The 25,638-nt window shown below is 33.6% G+C and overlaps 1 protein-coding gene across 1 annotated transcript in view; it reads right to left on the bottom strand.

Annotated features, from left to right (window-relative positions):
- Positions 1-9,155: 9,155 nt before the first annotated feature.
- Positions 9,156-25,638, bottom strand: part of LOC132731201 (calsyntenin-1-like) — a 70,681-nt gene continuing 54,198 nt past the window's right edge. The window contains exons 16-18 of the mRNA XM_060717335.1: positions 23,651-23,780; positions 19,611-19,789; positions 9,156-18,455 (exon numbers count right to left, since the gene is read on the bottom strand). Coding sequence (XP_060573318.1) covers positions 18,285-18,455; positions 19,611-19,789; positions 23,651-23,780 — 480 coding nt within the window. The 3' untranslated portion in view covers positions 9,156-18,284. The remainder of the gene's footprint in view (positions 18,456-19,610; positions 19,790-23,650; positions 23,781-25,638) is intronic.

Below are 25,638 nucleotides of genomic sequence, written 5' to 3'. Positions count from 1 at the left end.
CTCTGCTTATCAAATATTTAAAACATTCACTGATATATTTCTATAAACCACCGAAAAGCGAGTAATAAATTGTTTTATTCAACGAGTTCAATAAATTTAGTACTAAACCTACACTCATTCAATATCCTCGATTTATACGATTGCATGTGCTAAAGACTTTAAAATCTGTTTCCAATATTACATATACATATACATTTTTAAGGAGGATTAAGCATATGCACTACATGTATTTACAATTAAGTGACAGGGACGCTGATCATTTCCACAGTTTAATCAGGATGATAACGCTTTATCAGTCATTCGTGCTTACTTTATAGGCGGGGCTTAGTATGCTAAGTGTTCTATCCCATAATTCAAATTATCGAATAAGTAGATTTCAGTAGATCTATACAATAAATATTTTTTATTATACAATATATATTTTCAAATATAGAACATATAAATAGAAAATTATCGCACACAAATGTTTTTTATGATGAACAAATATTCAGCTGGATTGAATAAATATTATGGTATACAATATAAAATTTGAGTTATGCAATATAAATATTGGATATAGAACAAAAAATTTATTTATTGAATATTGCAACGTTAAACATGCCATAGAAGTGCTACTTTAGAGAAGGTACACAAGCATGGACAATTTGTTAAATGAGAGTAGGAAAAAATCTTCGGCTGGCGCATTTTCAGCTTCAGGTACCTCAAGCTCTGTAGGCGTTGTAGGCACAGTTTTTATTTGTTTGGGTCGTCAGACCAAACAAATAATGGTAGCGAAATTTCAGAGTCTAATGTTCTTAATTGCAAATGCCGAAAGTAGTCCACTTTTTTGAAGCGGTTACTTCCCTTTTGTATGTACACTAAAGCCGAAAAATTCAGGGGAGATCACTGCGTAAAGATGGTCAAAGACAGGCGCATCAATTTTCAAGCAAAGTAATTCCCGAATGGTCGAAGATTTCTAATATTGTTTTCTGGTATTTTCTGATCGAAAATAACTAAATACAAAGCGGACATTCAATCTCTGACACAGAAGTTTATGACAAACCTAACAACAAGTAGTTCTCAAAACAGCTTAAAACTAGCGATTTAAAAGAAAGAAATATTTTATTTTGTTACAAGTATCCAACAAATTACAACGCATTTAAAGTTAAACAATAGCGTTGGCTTATAGAATTGTCAATAAATGCACAATTACAAATTACGCGGATGAATATGATTTTATCAATGAAAATACTATTTTTAGCCATGTAGATTACCGAATACTACACAAACCGAGTAGTGGAATATATAGATTCTACATGTCGGACTGTTTGGGCGAGAGGATTTTCGCTAAAATATTTTCTTCAATTTTAAACAACAGGTCTACCCTGAACAAAATACCTCGAAATTAATAAGGATTACAAACCTGAATGCAATGGAAGTTCTAAATTTAGAATGACTTGATATTATTCAGACATTCTGTGTATAACTTCTCCGTGGTACAGTGGTAACGCGCTCGCTTAGTGAGTGAGAGGTCTCGAGTTCGAATCCCAGTCGAGGAAATTTTTTTTTTTGATAAATTCTTTTTTTAATTGTTTTTGTTAAGGAAGTAGCCATGATTTACAAGGATAAAGTGTGGCTGTCGTAAAAAAAGTACATAAATGATTTTTTGATGCAACTCTAGTTATGCAGAATTCCGTATGTGCCTTACAAAATGAATTATAATACATAAAAATAAACTTATACAGGAAAATGCATACAGATATACAGTACGATTTAGATTGCAAAGATCAGAAAATACCAAAGAACTTGAAGCCCTTTGATTCTTTATAAATATACATGCTTATAGTAAGCTTCAGGATTATTTACATCTGTGTTAAACAACAGTTAAAAGTCGTTACAAGCCCTAATTAGAATAATATGGTTTTCTTCAGGCCGTTCACATATAAATTTAACCGTGGCTGAAGGGTTTTCGGGCTCGCTTAGGAAGCGAGAGGTCTGGAGTTCAAATCCCAGTAAAGGTAACTCATTTTTTTAAATTGTTAAAGTCAAATAAACATTGGATTGAATATCAGTGTTGCAATTAGTCTTATAGCCAATTTACTACAATTAAAACGCTGGAAAGCATTGGTGGCACTAAACATATAATCTCACAACCTGCACCTTTCTTACATTCTGAGACCCAAACAAATTCAGCGCCTTCTGTGCTTTGATTTCTAACTTTCATCCCCTTTCCTTTGGATGGCATCTCTGCTGAGTTTTTACCAAATGACTGATGTCAACGTGGTCAGGCAGTTTTATTCTCATAAACTTGAACCGGCAGCATCGGTGCATTAACGTGTCACCGGGACAGTACAGGCATTAAAAGTAGCGTTACCGTGGCAAAATCGGCGATGGTCGGGATTGACCGTGATGAAACCGTGTCAAGTCGGGTCTCCACCGGAATCAAGCAGGAATACACCGATTTAGCATCGGCGCTTATCCTATATATCCGGTGCTATATCTGGCTCTGAACATGGAATACACCTGGGCTCTGTCGGGGTGTGTAAACGCAATTTGATTTCTCAGAAAAACACCACGGAACACCCCGGTTCACCGGCTTAAGACACAGTACGCGATACCGTGGCCGGCCAGTACCGGGACAGTGTTAATTTGGGCTTTATCAAACGGAACCTGCAACATTTTCAATTTTGCCGTTTTGGACTTTCTTTAGGGGTTCTTTTTTTCTCTATTTTATCAATGACTGATGTTCCTCAACACACATCTGAACAACTAAAGTATTCAAGGAAAATATAGCACTCAAACCCGCTGATCCGGGGCCCAAAGACTAAACAAAATTTATACAGTAAACGAATGACATAACAATTTAGCTGATGCTTATGAAAGATTATACTTGAATGTCAAATAAGATATTTGTATTTCATATGTCATTACTTTCAGCTATTGTTTAATAATAATAATAATAATAATAATAATAATAATAATAATAATAATAATAACTTTATTTACCGAAGGTAACACATTAAGACATATACAGACTGCAACATCTTATTTACAATGCGGCCTTCTAAAATAAAAAAATAAAAACAAAAACACACACACAAAAGAACACATATCAATCAAAGAAAATATAACATGTAAAAGAAATGATTAAATGGTTATCACAATTTTAACATATATTAACACATATACTGAACATTCATACAATTCATTTTATTTATCATTAAACATAATACTTTCATCAGTGCATCATTTTAATCTGCAATTTAAAAAGTAAAATTAACTTACAAAATTAACAGTCAAAAAACTTGAAACTAAGACAGACACCCTTTATTAGAAAACATAATAATAAAAAACACATGTATGAATATAAAGAGCGTATCTTGTATATATAATACATACGGACCGTGCTAAAGTTGATTAAATAAGTATTTCTTGAAACTATTCTTAAATATTAACAATTTTGTTTTTCTTTTTATAGTCAGTGGTATGGAATTCCAAATAACCATGGCATTAAATTGGAATGTGTCATTAAAATAATTAGTACGTGGCTTGTAAGACGAAATTAAATTTCCGTGAGATATTATTCTTAGATTATACTTTTGATTATTAGATATGGTAAGTAAGTCTCGGATATATTGAGGGGACTTTTTTTTCTTTTTTTTTCTTTTTTTTTTTTTTTTTTAATGCGTTTATTTAAGGTCGCCGCCGGAAGCCCATATGGGCGACCGTTCACTCAAGTCGGGTCATCCTAGAGCGTCCCGCCGAGATTTTTCGTCGATTTTTTTTTTCCAGCTTTATTGGTGGAGGAAGACCCCAGGTGCCCCTCCGGGCATTATTTCAGGCACGAGCGGGCACCTGGGTAGAACCACCGACCTTCCGTAAGCCAGCTGGATGGCTTCCTCACATGAAAGATTTCGACCCGAGTGAGGATCGAACCCACAGTGGTGAGGGACCTGTGATCTCAAGTCAGCGACTTTAACCACTCGGCCACGGAGGCCCCTATTTTTTTGAGGGGACATATTATTCAGTGCTTTATATACTTGGACACCGGTGTGAAAAATACATCTTTTCTTGAAAGGCAATATTTTTAATCTTTTGTATAAATTTTCTGATTGGTTTCTCGTTGGAAGGTCTAGAATAATTTTGCAAATTCGTGTTTGTATTTTGTATATTTGGCATATATATTTTTTGTTTTCTTTTCCCCATATATTACAACAATAATCAAAAATAGGAAGAAGGTATGCATTATAAAAAAGCATACGAGATTCCTCATTTAAAAAGTACTTTATACGCCTAAATAAATTAACTTTAGAGTTCAATTTTTTACACACATCATTTACCTGACAATGCCAATTGAGTGTATTTTCAACATAAATACCAAGCAGTTTTTGTGATTCTACATTGTCAAGAGTTGAGTCGTTAATTTTCAAATTTAATGCTTTTGCAATCTTTAGCTTTTGTCTACTACCTACCAGCATACTTTTAGATTTTTTTAGGGTGTAAAAGCATATTATTTATTTTACACCACTTAATAATCATATTAAGGCTATATTGTAGTTTTTCCTCTATAACTGATATGTCATCTCCAGATTTAACACAATATTTGCATTATATCAAAAGGTATGAGGGGCCTCCGTGACCAAATGACTGCTAACTTTATTTCCTCCCGATTGAACGATTTTGAGAAATGATTTTTTTCATTCTTTTCGGCGTTGGTTAACCTTTTTGGTTAAGTTTTCGATTATGTTTTCGCCTTGATTAACCTTTTGGTTACGGCTAATTGCTCAAAAAAGTTCAAACATATTCACTTTAAACATTAAATACTTATTTCATATAAAAGTAAAATGTATTTCTAAAGGAAAGATCTTGAAAGGCATTTTTGCTTAATTATCTCCCTTTTTATATTTTTTTCCCAAAACCATCACAAATATTCACTTCAAACTTGAAATATTGATTGTATATCAAGGCAAAAATTTCATTTTAACAGAAACGGCAAATACGTGAAACAAGAGGGCCATGATGGCCCTGAGGTCGCTCACCTGTATATAGGCCCCCCCACCCCCGGGCCAATTTTTACCCAAGGGCTTTTATTTGTTTATTTGAACAGACTTGGTAGACACCCATAAGAAGATGTTTCATGCTAAAAATCTAAGTTCTAGCTCATTGGCTTTTTTAAAAGAAGATTTTTAAAGTTTTTACTATACACATATAGTTAAAAACAATGACACCCCTGGGGCAGGGCCAGTTTTGACCCCCGGGCGTTTATTTTAACAAACTTTGTAGATATTTACTTAAAGATGTTTCATGCTTAATATCTAAACTCTAGCTATTTGGGTTTTTCCAAAGAAGATTTTTAAGTTTTTGCTATACACATATAAGGAAAATCAATGACCCCCCCCCCCCCGAGCGGGGCCAGTTTTGACCCCAGGGCTTTTATTTGAACATACTTGGTAGACACCCATTAGAACATGTTTCATGCTAAATATCTTAGCTCTAGCTCTTTGAGTTCTTTAAAAGAAATTTTTTAAGTTTTTACTATATGCATATAGGGAAAATCAATGACCCCCTGGGGCGGGGCCAATTTTGACCCCAGGGCTTTTATTTGAACAAACTTGGTAGACATTCACTAGAAGATGTTTCATGCCAAATATCTAAGCTCTAGCTGTTATGGTTCTTTAAAAGAAGATTTTTTAAGTTTTTACTATACACATATAGGGAAAATCAATGACCCCCGGGGCGGGGCCAATTTTGACCCCAGGGCTTTAATTTGAACAAACTTGGTAGACACTCACTAGAAGATGTTTCATGCTTAGTATCTTAGCTCTAGCTCTTTGGGTTCTTTAAAAGAAGATTTTTAAGTTTTTACTATATGCATATAGGGAAAATCAATGACCCCCTGGGGCGGGGCCAATTTTGACCCCAGTGCTTTTATTTGAACAAACTTGGTAGACATTCACTAGAAGATGTTTCATGCCAAATATCTAAGCTCTAGCTCTTACGGTTCTTTAAAAGAAGATTTTTTAAGTTTTTACTATATGCATATAGGGAAAATCAATGACCCACAGGGGCGGGGCCAATTTTGACCCCAGGGCTTTTATTTGAACAAATTTGGTAGACACCCATTAGAACATGTTTCATGCTAAATATCTTAGCTCTAGCTCTTTGGGTTCTTTAGAAGAAGATTTTTTAAGTTTTTACTATATGCATATAGGGCAAATCAATGACCCCCCCGGGCGGGGCCAATTTTGACCCCAGGGCTTTTATTTGAACAAACTTGGTAGACATTCACTAGAAGATGTTTCATGCCAAATATCTAAGCTCTAGCTGTTATGGTTCTTTAAAAGAAGATTTTTTAAGTTTTTACTATACACATATAGGGAAAATCAATGACCCCCGGGGCGGGGCCAATTTTGACCCCAGGGCTTTAATTTGAACAAACTTGGTAGACATCCATTAGAACATGTTTCATAATAAATATCTTAACTCTTGCTCTTTAGGTTCTTTAATAGAAGATTTTTAAAGTTTTTACTATAGGCATATAGGGAAAATCAATGACCCCCTGGGGCGGGGCCAATTTTGACCCCAGTGCTTTTATTTGAACAAACTTGGTAGACATTCACTAGAAGATGTTTCATGCCAAATATCTAAGCTCTAGCTCTTACGGTTCTTTAAAAGAAGATTTTTTAAGTTTTTACTATATGCATATAGGGAAAATCAATGACCCACAGGGGCGGGGCCAATTTTGACCCCAGGGCTTTTATTTGAACAAATTTGGAAGACACCCATTAGAACATGTTTCATGCTAAATATCTTAGCTCTAGCTCTTTGGGTTCTTTAGAAGAAGATTTTTTAAGTTTTTACTATATGCATATAGGGCAAATCAATGACCCCCCCGGGCGGGGCCAATTTTGACCCCAGGGCTTTTATTTGAACAAACTTGGTAGACACTCACTAGAAGATGTTTCATGCCAAATATCTAAGCTCTAGCTCTTTGGGTTCTTTAGAAGAAGATTTTTTAAGTTTCTACTATATGCATATAGGGAAAATCAATGACCCCCTGGGGCGGGGCCAATTTTGACCCCAGGGCTTTTATTTGAACAAACTTGGTAGACACTCACTAGAAGATGTTTCATGCCAAATATCTAAGCTCTAGCTCTTATGGTTTTTTAAAAGAAGATATTTAAAGTTTTTTCTTTTGGTTGCCATGGCAACCAGAGTTCTACATGGAATTAAATTCTTTGGACAATTTTTAAAGGTGACCACCAAAGGAACATTCCTGTGATGTTTGGATGAAATTGGCTCAGTGGTTTATGAGGAGATGTCATTTAAAGCAAAAGTTTACGGACGGACGGACGACGGACGGACGCCGGACGAAAAGCGATCACAAAAGCTCACCCTGTCACTTTGTGACAGGTGAGCTAAAAATGCACAGTATGAAATGCACGGTCAACACGAAAATCGACAAACAAGTTTGGTCTTATTCGAAATGGGAAGTGTTTTGGGCCATTTTGAGATCTTGCACTTAGCATTCGTGTAGTACTCTTTGATCATTTAGTATTCCTCACAGGTTTGCCGATCTGCGGTCGGGTGTTAGATATGAGCGAATTTCACGATTAGCAGATATTATCATATTATATGCCGGCAGCTGAGTGAGCAGATGTCAAAATTAGAAAACGTACAGAACATTAAGTACATTTTACCATTTGTCAAACACTATTTACGCTTGGACATTATATTAATATTTCACTCGTCACGCCGCTTTATACTATGATAGATTCTCTATAAGAATACCAATAATTAATTATGTTCATATTGGCCTTGCTATTTGGTTGAATACAGCTAGCCGTATTGGCCAGGGAATCTAGGCTTTTTCATATTTTATTGTCACATGATTGCTTTTGCTGTAATGAAAATCTTAATCTGTTACGATTTCAATGAAACTTAATCTGACATTTTTCGAAAAAACAACAACACAAGACATACATTATACATGTGTAACGACGATATTAATTATATCTGTAACCACTTTTATGCTCGTAGTTTTTTTGTCACGAGTTTGATTAGAACTTTTTGATTTCTTATCGTGTTCTAACGCGCATGTCGAGAACATCATAGTAAAATTCAAATGACCATAAATACAAAACATAGGCACTATAGAGTATTTATTTTAAGAGAACTTTATTGTTCAAAATAAAATATGGAACAGATGCGTAAAGTAAACATTTTTATATTTATTGAAGAAACAATATGAATGAGCACTGCCACTCTGGCGTTAAAATGGAAATAAAAACACGCAAATATAATAAAAGCATATAAACTGTTTGTGCAAATAACATGTTTTATGCTTTCAAAACTGATTTTGTTTATCTACGTTGACTTCTGTACCAGATTCTATCTAACACATACCAGGTTGTCTCTTAGGATGCAGGGCTGCCGACTTCTAGGGCGTTAGGCAAACTCCTAAGGCCCATGTCGTCAGCAATTTAGGCTTCCTCTTCCGGCTGCGAGACGATTTGCCTCCTCAGCCTACTAGGCCATCATTCTGCAAACTCAGACTGGCCGTTAGGCTGTCTCTTTTGCTAATTTTACAGACATGTTTGTACAAAACTATTTACATAACAATGTAAATTTTGCAGTTTCATACAAATGGTAGACAATTGTATAATTAATTTATCAATATGTACTTGTATAAGATCAGGTAAAAATCGAACGCAAAATTGATATAACATAATAGTTCAACGTCTTGCGACATTTAACGATAGTGTTGCGACATTTAACGGTAGGGGAAATCCGTGCGACATTTAACGCTAACATTGCGACATTTTACGGCAAATGATTTTGCGACATTTAGCGGCGGTTGCGACACTTAGCGGCAATGGTGCGACATTTAGCGGCGTTGCGACATATAACGGCGCCACAATGTTACTTTAGTGTTACCGTGGGGTTTTCCTTATAAAACATAATTTCTGGAAAGTATTCGATTAGAATTTCAGCAATACTTTTAAAAGGGTCGATAAAAGTGCAGATTGCTTGGTTTTTAGGCTGACGGCAAAATATTTTTACATATTTATAAACTGTAGCTTTAAAGATTTTTACCTGCATCTCCATACTATTGACAATTCTTAATGTTTGAATTTGGTTTCTACTCTTTAAGTTTTATATAAAGACAACTAATATTTATACTGACTGAATGTTTTATTGACAGAGAGAATATTAAACTAAAACAATAAAAGTACCATCAAGAAGTAAAGATAAATTGACTTTCTATATATGATATGATATTTATATTGTTTTATATTTTTCATACTATCTTTGTTACCTCAGTAAGTTAGTAACGTATATGTTTAAATGTTTTCAGATTTCTTATTATTCAACAAACATGAACCATGAATGGAATCCTGTGAAAAATGGCAAATAACTAAACAGAAACTATCCCTATTACATTCAAAGCTGTTTTAAGTTTAGTATAAAAATCAAAAGAAAAGCATGCACTGATAAGGATAAAATAGAATGAAAGGTAAACTACAAGCTAATAAATGTAGCAAACTTCTTTTAAACATAAAACAATTAAAGTAGATAATATTGTTGAATCTAGTATACTGATTTTTTTCCAGAGTAATAAACATGAAGATTAAATAATTACCATTATCATTTTCAGTTCTTTTTGTAATTGATTATTTAACAACAATATGTAAGGGCTATGTTAAATAATTCCCTATAGCTACTGCAATAAATAAATAAAAAATGACTGACTTTCCCCGGCATGATGAGCTTTTACAAACTAAACAAATTTACCTGTTTCCCTGATATACTTTTCAAGCTGTTTTTTTTTTTATAAAAAAGAAATAAGACTGCAAATATTTTGTAAAGATTTTTTATCAACAACAAAAACAACATCATACATGATACAAAATTGCCATAATGGCCCTTAATAGATCACAAGAATAAATGTTACAAAACAGTAAGTTTACATATGAAAATTTGAGTAACCATGTATGTTTTGTAAATACACATACCCCTGGTACTGATTCTTGTCGCTAGACTGTTTACACATTCAGTTATGGAAAGGTGTTTACAAAGGTGTGTAACTTAGACAGAATCAATAACAACTTCTTTTGCTAGAAGAAACTTGAAGGTCATGTATCTATATTTCAACCTTTCCTGGATAATCTCCAATTTCTCAGTAATTGACTGACTTCTGATCCCTAAAGATTTTTGAATCATTTGTGAGAGACATCTGAACATTAGATTCAATGTTGGAGATCAACTGTCGCATGAAGTTAACACCTCACATGAGGATCAAACCAGTCACCCCTGCATTACTTATCCCATGCTCTCACTTCCCCTCTCCCTCTGGTATGATAATATGATAATACCCTTACTACACCCTGATTTGACATAGGATAAGAAATTTATTCCCAGCCAGATTTTTAGGCTATTCAGTTGACTACAGAGAAGACAGAAATCTATTTTTAGATATCCTAGTATACAATTATATATAGTGTTTTCAGGGTGGATTCCATGAAATGTTTACCAGAGTCAGAAAAAAAATCACCCTGAAATGGAAATCCAGGGCAGAATTTTCACTCAAACAGATTTCTAAAAATAGCGGCATATGGTCACCAAGTAAAAGAATGCGAGTGCTCTAAATGATAAAGTGATGGGCGAAACTGAATACATTTTTTTTTGCAATAAAAGACCTTTAAAATAAGAGGACAGACTCATGACTGTTGATAAAAATAGTTTGTTTCATTTAATATTCGCAAGGCCTTAATGTTAATTTCTCAGTTTAGTCTTCACTATGGCATAAAACTTGAAAAATAAAGGTTTAACAGATTTTAACATATGTAACAATTATTTTTATTGTAAAAGTGTGGCATTGTCCATCAGAAGTAATAGGATATCAAGGACTCATTATCCTAATATAAACACTTTTCCAACTTACTTTCACATAGTTCCATTCCATGGAAAGGCGCATATCGTCTCCAAATAAAAACTTTGTGTGACCCTAAACAATAAAACAATGGGCAAAACTGAATAAAAAGGAATTTTGAAAGGGGATCAGAGGTTATGAAGCCTGCATATGTAAAATCCCAGAGTTATGAATAGGACAAGATTTTCTAACTGCTAACTTTTGACCTCTATATGTGACATTGACCTTGGAGCATAGGGTCTAAGTCTTGCACATGACACACCATTTCATCATGCTTCACATTTCTGCCAAGTAATTTCAAAATCCCTTTATGCATGATAAGAGTTAATGGGTGGACAAGATTTTCTAATTGCTGACCTTTAACCTTTCAGTGTGACCTTGACCTCTGAGCCATGAGCATGACAAACCATCTTATCATGCTTCTCATTTGTGCTTAGTTCTATCAAAAAACCCTTAATGCATGACAGAGTTATGGGCTTGACAATGTTTTCAACCACACCCACCTGCGGATGTACAGGGGTAATACTATATGCCCCCTTGACATTATTATGGCAGAGGAATAAAAAATACAAGCATGCAAAGATCAAACTGTATAAATATGCGAAAGTGATCTATGTGGATATCAGACTAAAAGGTCAGTGTGAACTTTTCTTCAAGTGAGAATAAATATATATTCAAACATACACATACTTAAAAAGAGAAAATGACAAGCTATGATAAAAATAAAAGGCAAAAATAACAAGAATGCCATGATGTATCTGTATTGCTCACCTGAGACACACATTATTAGAAAAGGTCAAAACTCTTCAATACAGAAGTCAAGTTTTGTGTGTCATTTATAACCCCAGCTGTATACCTACATAAAATATTTGTAGGCATCTGCTTGGAAAAGCTACATGACAAGTATCTAAAGTATTTTCACAAGAAGATTTATATGTTTCTATTTCAGTCTACATAAACTAAGCAATAACCCCAAAAAATCAGTTTTGAAAATTAAGTCAGGATCACTTGATCCTGATCCTGATCTTTTCTTAGTGAAGACGGGGCCTGGGGCTTGATTTATAAACCTTTGTCCATTAGGCAATTCTTCAGGTCAAATCATTATCGCTAAACACAAGACTGACTTATATATATTTTCAATTATACATGTAAGTCTATATCAAGTAAAAAAAAAAATGTGTAACTTGACGTTGGAACTGTGCCAATTTTACCCCAGGGGCAAGATTTTGTATTACTTTATGGAGAACCACATGGTGATAATACATGCAAAAATATTCAAAAATCTAAGCATTGTAGTTTAACAACAAGAAACGCCACATTGCGATGAAAACCAGGTTTTCAACGACCAAGTTTTGATGTGACAGCAATCAATAGGTCAAAGTGCACTGAAGTAGAAGCTGAAAATTCTATGGTAAAAACATGACCTTGAACTTGCTCCCAGATATCTAAGTGGCAATCCAAAGCTGCCACTCAGCAAGTTTGGTGTCAAAAGGTCAAAGCAAACTCAAGTTATTGAGCGGAAACTGAATTTCTATTTTTAGTAACAGTGACCTTGACCTTGATCACAGACATCTGGGTAGCAATCCCAAGCTGCCTCTTGATATAAGCTATCCATACACCAAGTTTGGTTTCAATAAGCCAAAGCAAACTCAAGTTATTGAGCGGAAACTGAATTTCTATTTTTAGTTACAGTGACCTTGACCTTGATCATAGACACCTGGGTAGCAATCCCAAGCTGCCTCTTAATATAAGCTTTCCATACACCAAGTTTGGTGAAGTTTAGTGTCAATAGGCCAAAGCAAACTCGAGTTATTGAGCGGAAACTGAATTTCTATTTTTAGTAACAGTGACCTTGACCTTGATCACAGACACCTGGGTAGCAAACCCAAGCTGCCTCTTGTTATAAGCTACCTACACACCAAGTTTGGTGTCAATAGGCCAAAGCAAACTATAGTTATTGAGCGGAAACCAAAAGTTGACGCCTGCCCGCCCACCCTCCTGCCCGCCCGCCGACTTCGGCACTACAATAACCAGGTTTTCGTTGAAAACCTGGTTAAAAAAAGATTTCATTTTTTTAGTCTTGTGACCCACTTATGCATCAGACTCAAACCATTTACATAACTTTTTGAAAATGGCAACCTAGGGATCATTACTGAGAAGTTGGTCAAAATCCACCTTGTGGTTTAGGTGATGTTTTTTAAAGAAATTGTGGAGAGCCAGAAATGATGAACACACTACCCCTCTACTCACTGTGTGCTCAGGTTGAGCTAAAAAACAATTTTAAACATATTCAAGGAATAACAGATATATAATCAATACTAAGGGCAAAATAGCTAACATATTTAACATATTAAAATCTTTATACAATTTGAAATGTGAAAACAGTAATATATATTATACCATTGACCTTTTTTCTAGAAAAACTGGAATGTTTGAATTTTTAAATTCTGGAAAATCTGGAAAAGGAACAAATTTATTAATAATACAAGCTCACAAGTATTTATATTAATCATTGCATTAACTTAAACCTATTATGCTACAATTATATACATTGTGTACAAATATTAATTTAAAACTTTACTTTAAAAATCTAAAATTTCTCGTACATACAAAAAAATGAATTTGCCTTAATATTGTTCAGCACAACTCATAGAATATAAGCTTCACAATGCATTCTATGATATAAATAAAAAATTGATGAACAGGGACACATTTTGCTCCAGAAGAATTATTTCCTATTCAAGTCCATGTGAACTAAATGAAGATTTTTCAAAATTTCATTACAGAGGTCAATTTAATTTTGTGCTTCTAGACATTACATATCAGATCTGAACCATTTCTACAACTTTTGTAAAGGGCTAAGGATCATTCCTTTGAAATTTGGTCAAAATCTATCACATAGTTATAGAGATGATGTTTATAAATTGTGGTTCTTAATTAACCATGCATGACAGACATGTTACCATACAAAAACCTCTAAGCATGTAGTGTTCAGGTGAGCTAAAAATGTATGCTAAATGTATGTTTAAATACAGGAATGTATGAGAACTCATAAAACATGAAATATCCGACACTGATTTTTTACTGTAAATGGTTAGTAAATAAACAAACAACAATTCATATTAAATGCAAATAGAGCATATAAAAGTTACCATTGTGCAAGTAAAATCATTTAGATTAAATGAATAAAACCGTTTTACTTTTCTCTAAATATGTAACAAATATGACACCTTCAGGGTGTATCATGATTATTATGGCAACAGTAAATGAGAATGAGTCAGATCACAACACAAACACGTGCTAAAGTAACAGAAAGCACCAACAACATGTATAGCTTACAGACAGTACATGATCTTATCACTCATTATAAAACAAAATAATCAAAATAAGTGATATAATCTTGTACTCCCTGTACACATCAAGTATATATTACATTTTAATAACACAAGAACATAAAACTCCTCCATTCACTTTGAAGGATGTATCAATAATCTTAACAAAGAGAACTTGTCTTCAACATATATATATGTCACTCTAACTGATAAACAATAGCCGCTTAAAAACAGGAAAATTACATAATGAAAAGAAAACAGTGATAGTAGTAGATTGTTCACCTGAGATCTACTGCAAGAAATGCTCATAATTCTTCAATCTCGGTCACATTTGAGAATATCGTTTACGACTAAAGTGGCATGATTTGTAAATCTTTTTTATACAGGTCCACTAGAAAATGCCACCTGCCAAAACACCTACGCAATACACAAAATAGTGCCAAAGTAGATCTTAAATGTTTTTCTCTTGTCAATTCAAGCATCTTATTTTAAAATATTGTGCATGCACAACAAATACCAAACTATGATACAAAACAAATATGTGCATTTGTTAAATAAATTGAAAATCTGAAAGTGTATAAACTTTAAATCACTTCTTATAAACAAATGACTGGGAGTTTACTCATCAATTTTTAAAATCCAATTCACCCTGTGACGTCATCAAGATATATATATAACTGATAATGGTTATTTTCTGTTCCATCTGATCAAGACATATTTTGAAATCTGGGTTACATTAATTCATTATAATAAAATCATTTTTGCCAGTCTATGTGACTGATAAATTCATATCATCAACAATCAACTTTATAAAGTGATTAGAACATCAAATGGATATCAAAATAACCAGTTTTACTATACATCTTTTTAATAAATATTTTGATACAATGAAATTGTTTTGGCTAAAACTCATGTGTTTTAACATTTTTTACCCAAGGGGCATGATTCCTGTAACTTTTGTTAAAAGTTTAATAGGCAATGCTATATGCTAAATACCTATGCTTTTGGCATTGTAGTACCAGTCAAGAAGACTTCTATTTAAGTCCTAATAACTAAAGTGATACCCAGAATGGGACCATTTTTTATCCAAGGGACAAGATTTATACAGCTTTTGTAAAGAAATACTAAATGACGCCACAGGTCAAATATTTAAGCTTTAGTTTCTGATTAGAATCATTGAAGTAATTTATGTAATTAGCATCTTAATGGTTATTCCTGTGATGCTTGACTAAAATCTACCATGTTATTTAGCAGTGTTGTTTACAGAAACTGTGGATATTGACCCATAACACAGGACTGACATCATGCCATCAGAAATGTTCATCTCTGAGCACAAAATGCTCATGTGCGCTGAAAATGCTAATTAATGATGTTTACTCTATAAATGTAAATTTTAACGAGAAGTTATTATTATCTTAAAAACCCACAAAATAAATTCAAAATTGCTTCAGCTTTTATTTTCAGTTGAAAAAACAATTCTGTGTCGTTAAAATCAAAGTACATCAATATTTTAATCTCTGAAAAGTGAATCATATCACTGTTTAGCCTTCATTAAAGCAGTGTCCCCGAGAGCTTTTTATAATATATCAGTAACATTTGTTTCTAAAAAAAAAGAAGAACCGGAAAACAATCGTCCGCTTTAGTAATTTACATTCAGAGAGCAGACCACTAGATTTGAGGTATCGAGGGGTTTCCTAATTGATAAAGTATTTTATTGACAGCAAATTTCATTTTCCATCTGACAATTATATTTTTCTAAAAATAACATTTAACCTTTAGAAAAGCTGAAGGCCACGTTAAAGTAGTAGAGGAAAGCATGTAGGTCACTCTTCTGAAGAAAAAAATGCTATCATTTACTATATGCTTTCTTTAAGTTTTCAATATTTATATATATGTATATATGCTTTCATTTTTTCCCCTATCAAAACAAAGCAACGTAGAATTAAACAAGATTGCATTTGTGAAAAATGCTCTGCCACCGCATAAATACAACACTAAATAGTAATGTAGGAACAGAATTTTTTGTGTTTCTACACAATTGAAGATTGCCATAATGCTTAGATCACTGACCTATCTAATTCTTATAATCAGATTAGTGGTTAAATCTATTGTCATTCATATAAAAGGTCAGAGTAGAGTCACATCATCAAAATCTAGGTCACCTGATATCAAAGTTCAATTCTGCAACTAAAACTGTGCACATAGTCCAAATTTCATGGCTGTACATCAAAAGACAAGAAAGTAGGTCACTGTCCCCTTGGGCAAGGCAAAATTTTGACCCAAGGGTTTAATTCAAACAATCTTCATACAGGTCCACCAAACAACATTTCATGTCAAATATCCAAGCTGTAGCTTTTACCAATTCAGAAAACATTTGTTTTAGTTTCTGTTTTTACTATGTATATTATGAAAATTAATGCCCCCGAGCAGAGCCAATTTTGACACCAGGGGCAAAATTTGGACAACTGTGGTAGAGGACCTATGGATGATATTATAAAGCAAACATCAAAGCTCTAAGCCTTGTACCTTCAGACAATAAGATTTTTTAATTTTTTACTCATTAACATAGTGACTGAAAATCAATGACCCCTTGGGCGGGGCCAATTTTGACCCCAGAGCTATAATTTGAAGAATCTTGCTAGAGGTTCACTACACAATGTTTCATGCAAAATATCTACCCTCAAGCCTTTGTCAATTTAGAGAAGATGACTTTTTTAAGTTTTACTATACAATAGAGGCAAAATTTGAACAACTTTGGTAGAGTACGTGTAGATGATATCATATACCAAATATCAAAGCTCTTAGCCTTGTACCTTCAGACAATAAGATTTTTTAAATTTTTTTACTATATGTACATGTACATAGTGAAAATCAATGACCCCTGAGGCAGGGCCAATTTTGACCCCAGGGCTATAATTTGAACAATCTTGGTAGAGGTTCACTACACATGTTTCATGCAAAATATCTAACCTCTAGCCTTTGTCAATTTCGAGAAGATGATTTTTTAACTATAAGTTTTTACTATATACATAAACAGAAAACCTATGATCCCCTGGGTGGGGCTAATTTTGATGCTAGAGTAGTAACTTGGTAGAGTACCTATAGATGATATCATATACCAAATATCAAAGCTCTAAGCCTTTTACCTTCAGACAAGAAGTTATTTTAAGTTTTTACTATATGTACATATAGTGAAAATCAATGACCGCCGGGGCGGGGCCAATGTTGACCCCAGGGCAATAATTTGAACAATCTTGGTAGAGGTCTACCAGACAATGCCTTATGCAAAATATCTAAGCTCTAGGCCTTTTGGGTCTTTACAAGAAGATTTTTTAAATTTATTCTTATAATTCCTTTTGGTTGCCATGGCAACCAGATTTCAGCATGGAATGAAATTCTTTGAACAACTTAGGAAGCCAAGGATCAATCCTGCCAAGTCTGGTTGAAATTGGACAAGTGGTTTTTCACAAGAAGATGTTTTAAGTTCACTACATAATCTATAGAACACACAAACACACAGGTGAATCGCTATATGCCACTGCATCGCAGGTGGCATAAAAACACACTTAACATTAATATTCAAGATGATATAAGATATGTGTTAAACAAAACAAAACAAGGTGAACCAGTTCATCCCTGATCTATAACCATCTCTATCTTTTATTTTGAGACACACTGTAATATTTTCATTAGAGTATAGTGTAAATATACAACCAAGTTTTAAACATTATATTAAATCTTCACACCTTCATCAGGATTTAAAAACGACACAATGTCTTTTACATGATACAGCAATGACAATACTTTTAAATAAAAAATAATGTTTGTTTTCTCTCTTGTATGACTCGAGTAATAGTTACAATATTTTTCTTTTTCAGATAAAATTATGAAGTATAATTTAGCAAACATTATTTGAAACACTGCTCACAATACATGTATATTTTTGGAATATTAAATGTTATTAAAAGATTGACTTTTTAACAGAAATAAATATATTACAAGGTATCTTAATAAAAACTTAAGATTCATTGTATGACATTTCAGTAAGAAAGTGTTGAATCATCCCACTCTAATGTTTTTCTTGCTCTTCTAGCATCATCATAATCTTCATCATCTGTTGTATCATCATGGAAACATTCACTGATATCATCATCTGTATCACTGTCATCAGGTAATGATACTTTCCCAGGATTCTCTTCATATTCAAATAACTGAAATAATACATTCACTTTTCTAGGAGCAAAACTTAATTACATTCTACTAATCCAACAAGATGTAAAATATATTGATCAGCGGCAATATTTTATGAACAGCATTTGTATAAATAGTTATCACTATTGAAGCTTTTGACAGACTAATAGAACAAACATGTTTATTTCAACTGATCTCCTTAGAAATAAACATCCCTCAGCAAAATGTTTTGCCAAGCCTGAAGCCAACACTGAGGGATAGCCCTTCTTCCCCCCCCCCCCCCCCCCCCCCCCCCGAAAAGTAGAGCTAAAAAATATTTCACTGCACAAAAACTTTAATTAAAGCTCTGGACAAGAACACTGATGCTGGGATGAGTAGGACAGCTTTCCATATACTTTATATAGTCTAGCTAAAAATGTTGCATACTAACATATGAACTAAACAAAAACATGACAATGTTACAAAACCAGGCTTTCCATTATCATCATTGTAGAAAGTCTTATTGTAGCTGGAATACAAATACAAGAAAGGTACAATGTAACTAAGTGCCATGTAAATGAGCAAGCATTTTGAAAGAAAAGCTGATGGAAAAATGAATACTATATTGGCCATAAAGCAATTCTAAGTGAGGTCTTCACATCAGCTTGCTATACACCAAGTTTTGTATTACGTATCTAAATTCTAACTCTACTTATCAACCTGAAACAAATTTTCTAACTTTTGTAACAATGACCTTGACCTTGATCCTATGGAGCTCAAAAGCGAGGCTTTCCAATAGGAATGCTATACAAGTTTAACTAAAATATTTTATTCCTAAATCTAGTAATTGATTGGAAATTTATTTTCTATTTTTAGTAACCAAGACCTTGACCCTAGGGTCCCAAAAGCAATCCCAAGGGAGGTCTTCACATAAGCTTGCTATACACACAGTTTCATTGAAATATCTCATCCCAAACTCTATTTATTGACCAGAAACAGATTTTCTATATTTATTTTACAGTGATCTTGACACTAGGGGGCCAAAAAGCTATCCCAAGCGAGGTTTTCACATATGCTTCTTTATGACTTGAACTTAAGTTACTAACCGTCACCATCATGTTTGGTGCCTGCCCACAGCCTTACCCCAATCTAAAAACCAGGAGTTTCAAAATTGAAAATCTGGTCAAAAAACAAACCTCTTGATCAATGGGATTCACTGTGATATTGAGTTCTGAATTGTCCCATTCCATTTCTGGTCGTTCATCCATGGATGGCACACGTCTGTTGTGAGCAGCACGTATACGCAAAACACCAAGCACAATCATAAACAAGAGGAAACCAACACATACCACAATTATAGCCACCATTCCAAGGTCTGAAAATATCAATTTGAAAACATTTCATATTCTAACTTATCAAATGTTATAAAATGATGTGCCATGATTTATAACTAAATGCTGTAGTGTCTAGTGAATTTTGAGGTGAAGGTTATATTTCAGCATGTCAAATGAATGAGAATAATTTTTCAAATGTATTTATTTGTTAAATCAAAGAGTTTTGAAGTTTTTACAGTATATATGTATAAGACAAGAGGGCCATAATGGCCCAGGATCACTCACCTGAAATACATTGCTAGAAATGGTCACAATTCTTAAATGCAGAAGCAAGTAATTAGTTCACATTTGGTGAATGGCTGCAATCTTTGTAGATAACCACTAGACAATGTTTTGTAACAAATATTTTAGCTCTAACCTTTTTAGTTTTTCAGGAGAAGATTTTAAAAAAAATTATTTCATGAAATATAGAGAAAACCTCTAACACAGGAGTCCCCAGAAATAAAATTGCAGCAACAATCTTGATAGAAGTCTGCTAGACAATGTTTCATGCCAAATATCTTAGCTTTACCCCTTGTAGTTTTGAAGAAGTTTTTTTTTTCAATTTTTACTAAATACATATAAGAAAAACACATGACCCCAGGGCTAGGCCAATTGTGACCCCAGGGCTATAATTTGAACAATTTTGGTAAAGGTTCACAAGACAATGCCTTGTGCAAAATAACTACACTCTAGGTCTTGTGGTTCTAGAGAAAAAGCTTTTTTTTTGGTTTCTTCTAATTATTCCTTTTGGTTGCCATGGCAACTGGACTTCTGCATGGAATTAAATTCTTTTAACAACTCTGGTAAATCGCTATATGTCATCACACATATGGGATGCAGTGGCATTAAAAAGGGTCAAATGGAAAAAACTGTCACAAAAGTAACAAAAACCCAATCATCTCTATGACACAAGGTTTAATGTAAGTCCATTTTTCATTACTTTTTGGGGTCATCATTTAAGTCAAACTTGTAGAAAGTCATACAATGAGTATAGAATAGGAACAAAATTATCTGACATTTTACCTTCATCTTAAGCTGGCACAACAGTGACGTGTTCCGCATATTACCTTATTGAGGTGAAATTTTGAGTAAGTTTGAAGAAATTTCTTCAACAGATACAGGATTTATGGAGCAGGCACACAATTGTCAGTTATCTGACTGACAGATGCCACAAAGTGATTCTATTAAAGCTATCCATATTTTTGATGGGGGAATAATTAATAAGTCACCATAAATTTAGCAAATATATAGTGAACTGAATATCTAAATATCTCCTACATAAATTTTATAATCAAGGAATTGCAAAAGCAAGGCAATTTAAACATCAATGCGTTTGAGAAATCAAAAATAATAGAAGAGACCAATCTGTGAAATTTGTCTCATATGTGCTTTATCTGCATCCATGTGAAAACAAGTAACAAGAAATTGTCACCTGACAATGTTATACGCTCCAGGAAATGTAGTTTCAGAGAAGTTGAACTTAAAGTGCTCTCCTATATAAGTGATATCAAAGCTCTGTGCATTGTAGATTCTGAAGAAAGAGTTAGGCTTCCAATAAAAGCTTTCAATAAATGTGTAACAAAGGTAAACCCCTAGGCCAGCATCTCTGCCCCACGCATAGGACTTTTATACACCTTTTGTTGAAGTACACTAGGTAAAATTACATGCAAAATATTTAAGCTTTATGACCTGTTGTTTAAGAGAATAAGATTTTAATGTGTTTAACAATACAAGAGGACCATCATGGCCATATATTGTCCACCTGAGTATAAATCCACCTGAGTATATAGCAGATCAATGTAAGTCTCATTAACTTGAAGGTCTATCCCAAAACATGTATGAAGACAATTCATTTATAAATAACAAAGCTATAGCCACTTTGCTAAAAAAATTGCATTCTGAAGCTAATTTGAATAAAAAGAAGCTTAAAATACAGTTTCATTGAAATATTGTATGGTTATTTCATGTTCAGGTTTTTATCTCTACTTGGAGGGGACAAAGTGATTCCATGTAGCACATCTACAAATACAGGATTTATTTTCATCTTGCGGTATGAAAATTATTATATTTCATCGTGGGTTCTGCCACTCATGAAACTAGAACTGCCACTATCATGGCGTGAATACCCCCGCATACCACTTTGTCAGAATCAACAGTGGCCATTTAGAGCTCAAGGACAACCTCCCTACAAATCTGAGGTTACTAAGCCAGTGCATTGCTAAGTTATGTATTCTACATGCTTCAAATGTGAAAATGTCAAAATCAATACATTGCGGACAGGACATTCTTTAGCAATTGAGAAGAAAAGCTTTTTTTTGTCAAGGTCCCTGTGACCTTACAAGGTTTAATGTAAGTCTATTTTTCATTTCTTTTTGGGTCATCATTTAAGTCAAACTTGTAGAAAGTCATACAATGAGTATAGAATAGGAACAAAATTATCTGACATTTTTACCTTCATCTTAAGCTGGCACAACAGTGACGTGTTCCGCATATTACCTTATTGAGGTGAAATTTTTGAGTAAGTTTGAAGAAATTTCTTCAACAGATACAGGATTTATGGAGCAGGCACACAGATGCCAGATGCCACAAAGTGATTCTATTAAAGCTATCCATATTTTTGATGGGGGAATAATTAATAAGTCACCATAAATTTAGCAAATATATAGTGAACTGAATATCTAAATATCTCCTACATAAATTTTATAATCAAGGAATTGCAAAAGCAAGGCAATTTAAACATCAATGCGTTTGAGAAATCAAAAATAATAGAAGAGACCAATCTGTGAAATTTGTCTCATATGTGCTTTATCTGCATCCATGTGAAAACAAGTAACAAGAAATTGTCACCTGACAATGTTATACGCTCCAGGAAATGTAGTTTCAGAGAAGTTGAACTTAAAGTGCTCTCCTATATAAGTGATATCAAAGCTCTGTGCATTGTAGATTCTGAAGAAAGAGTTAGGCTTCCAATAAAAGCTTTCAATAAATGTGTAACAAAGGTAAACCCCTAGGCCAGCATCTCTGCCCCACGCATAGGACTTTTATACACCTTTTGTTGAAGTACACTAGGTAAAATTACATGCAAAATATTTAAGCTTTATGACCTGTTGTTTAAGAGAATAAGATTTTAATGTGTTTAACAATACAAGAGGACCATCATGGCCATATATTGTCCACCTGAGTATAAATCCACCTGAGTATATAGCAGATCAATGTAAGTCTCATCAACTTGAAGGTCTATCCCAAAACATGTATGAAGACAATTCATTTATAAATAACAAAGCTATAGCCACTTTGCTAAAAAAATTGCATTCTGAAGCTAATTTGAATAAAAAGAAGCTTAAAATACAGTTTCATTGAAATATTGTATGGTTATTTCATGTTCAGGTTTTTATCTCTACTTGGAGGGGACAAAGTGATTCCATGTAGCACATCTACAAATACAGGATTTATTTTCATCTTGCGGTATGAAAATTATTATATTTCATCGTGGGTTCTGCCACTCATGAAATAATTATTTTCATACCACTGGATGAAAATGAATCCAGTATTTATAGAAGAAACTTGAATATCCACTATATGTCAAAATGTAGATCAGCTGATATGCATGGATAACATATAATATCGTTAAAATTTCACAGCTGTATATCAAATAACAAATAGGTTTTTACTATATACATGCAAGGAAAAGCATTGATCTCAGAGCTGGGTGATAATTTGAAAAACACTAACAATATTTCAGCTCTTTATCTAAGTCAGCCACAGGGTGGTCACAATAGCTCACTTTAAGCATTTTCAGCTCAGGTGATCTAGAGACTTTAATGTATTATGCAATCAAATGAAATAAATAATCAACATACTAGTACTGGTATTTCCTTCAAACTGTCTTTGCTGAAATGTATGTGTCAATACATTCTGATGTCTGGCATTGTTTGCTATATTTGCTTTCATTATTGTGTCATGTTCTTCCACATCTTTTACTGGAGCAATCTAACAAATATTAAATCAATAAATAATATAAAGAATGTAAAATTTTTCACAGTTCTAAGCAATCTACAAATATGAAAAATCAATTAAAACATAGATCTTTCAAAACACATTCTGTGACTTTGACCTTTGAACTATGTATCTGGGTCTTGCACAAGACACATAACCTACTTATGGTGATCATAAATACTATTTCTCTATGAAATCTTATATTGCATGCAGAAATAATTGATATGTCACTATCTCCAGATGCACTTAAAGCTGCACACCTCCAGATGAGCAAAAATATTTCAAGATTATCAAACTTGAGAAAAATATACATACGTTTTAAGAAAGGTAAAAAAGACTAAAGATTCAGGTAATAATTTATATTATATGTACAATTGTAGACTGATTTTGCAATATTTATCACAATATTTCTACTGGGTGACCAACACAGAAAGGGCTATTTTTTGCAAATTTTAAGGTCTTTTTGGTAATTTATTTGAATTGTGTCATTTGCAATGTGTAAATAACTTTTTTTTGTTTGCTTCACAATAGTTTACTTTTATATGCATTTTCAAAATTGTCATGAAAATTAGCATCATTCTCAAGGCATTGCTGCTTTACGACTTTTTGACAAATATACGAAGTTCAATTCCTTGCTATGATCTTGACATATGACATGGTGATCATATGAACTAATACATTTTAAAATCTCATCATGCATGTGACAGTTATAGACTGGACAAGAAAGCATATGATTTTATGGTTGTTTCATATACACTCAACACAAACAACAGTCTACAAACAATGTGAAGGACAGACAGACAAGTGCACATCTGTATTCCTTCTCCCTAAAGTTTTTATTATTTGTGGTTATTAAAGTACCCATATTCTCACCTCTGCACTTTATTTAGGGTTAAAAATTTAACCCTGAGCCATTATTTGAATTCAGTTTTATGAGAGCAACAAGGTGATCAATGCTACATGCCAAATATATAGAGCACCTGATAAGTCTCAGTACTGGTTTCACAGAAGACTTAACAAGACATGCCCGCGGACAGAATGTCGAGCCAACTCATCTTAATTCAAATCTGAACGTATAAGGTCCAAATCAAGGAGAAAGATATATACACAGGTGACATGTGCGCAACACATCCTCTTTATACCCAAGGCAAAATCTTGACATTGCATCATCTTGACCTTGACCTCTGACACGGTGACCTGGTTCATGTGCCTGACATTATGTCTCATGATGAACATTTTTGCCTTAAAAACTCAATTCATGTTATTTGAAAATACCTCCATGCACATAGAAGTTATAGCATGGACAAGTTTGGACGCACACATAAACATGACAACTTACTATGTCAAGCTAAGCGCAAGCGGGCTTGACGAAAATCCTCCGACCACGAAGCATATAATCAAGATACAGTGCCAACAAACAAATTTTGTTATTTTTATTTGACCTCTTGTGAACTTGACCTTAATTTTGCATGAGACAACTCAACTTAACATGGAGAAAATTTATGCTAAGTTATATTAAAATCAATTTATGTATATACATGTATAAGATATACTCGCAAATGAATGTTTAATTTTGTTATTTGACCTTTGACCTCTAAGTGTGACCTTGACCCTTTGCCACAGACATATGATATTTTCGCAGGACACTCCACCTTACTATGGAGAATATTTGTCCCAAGTTATATTAAAATCCTTCCATGCATCCTGAAGCTCCGGACACGGGTTTTGCGCTGACCCCCAAATGTGACTTTGACCTTTGAGCGGCCGACCTGTGTTTTGTGTGAGACACACCATCCCATCATGGTAAACATTTGTACCAAATTATTTTGAATGAACATGATCTGGACAAATC

This window comes from Ruditapes philippinarum, unplaced genomic scaffold, assembly GCF_026571515.1.
Source record: "Ruditapes philippinarum isolate M1 unplaced genomic scaffold, ASM2657151v2 ctg1194_1_1_1_1, whole genome shotgun sequence".
Classification (NCBI taxonomy): Eukaryota; Metazoa; Mollusca; class Bivalvia; order Venerida; family Veneridae; genus Ruditapes; species Ruditapes philippinarum.
Note: the sequence above shows the minus strand (reverse complement) of the source record. Positions and strands in the feature narration are given on the sequence as shown.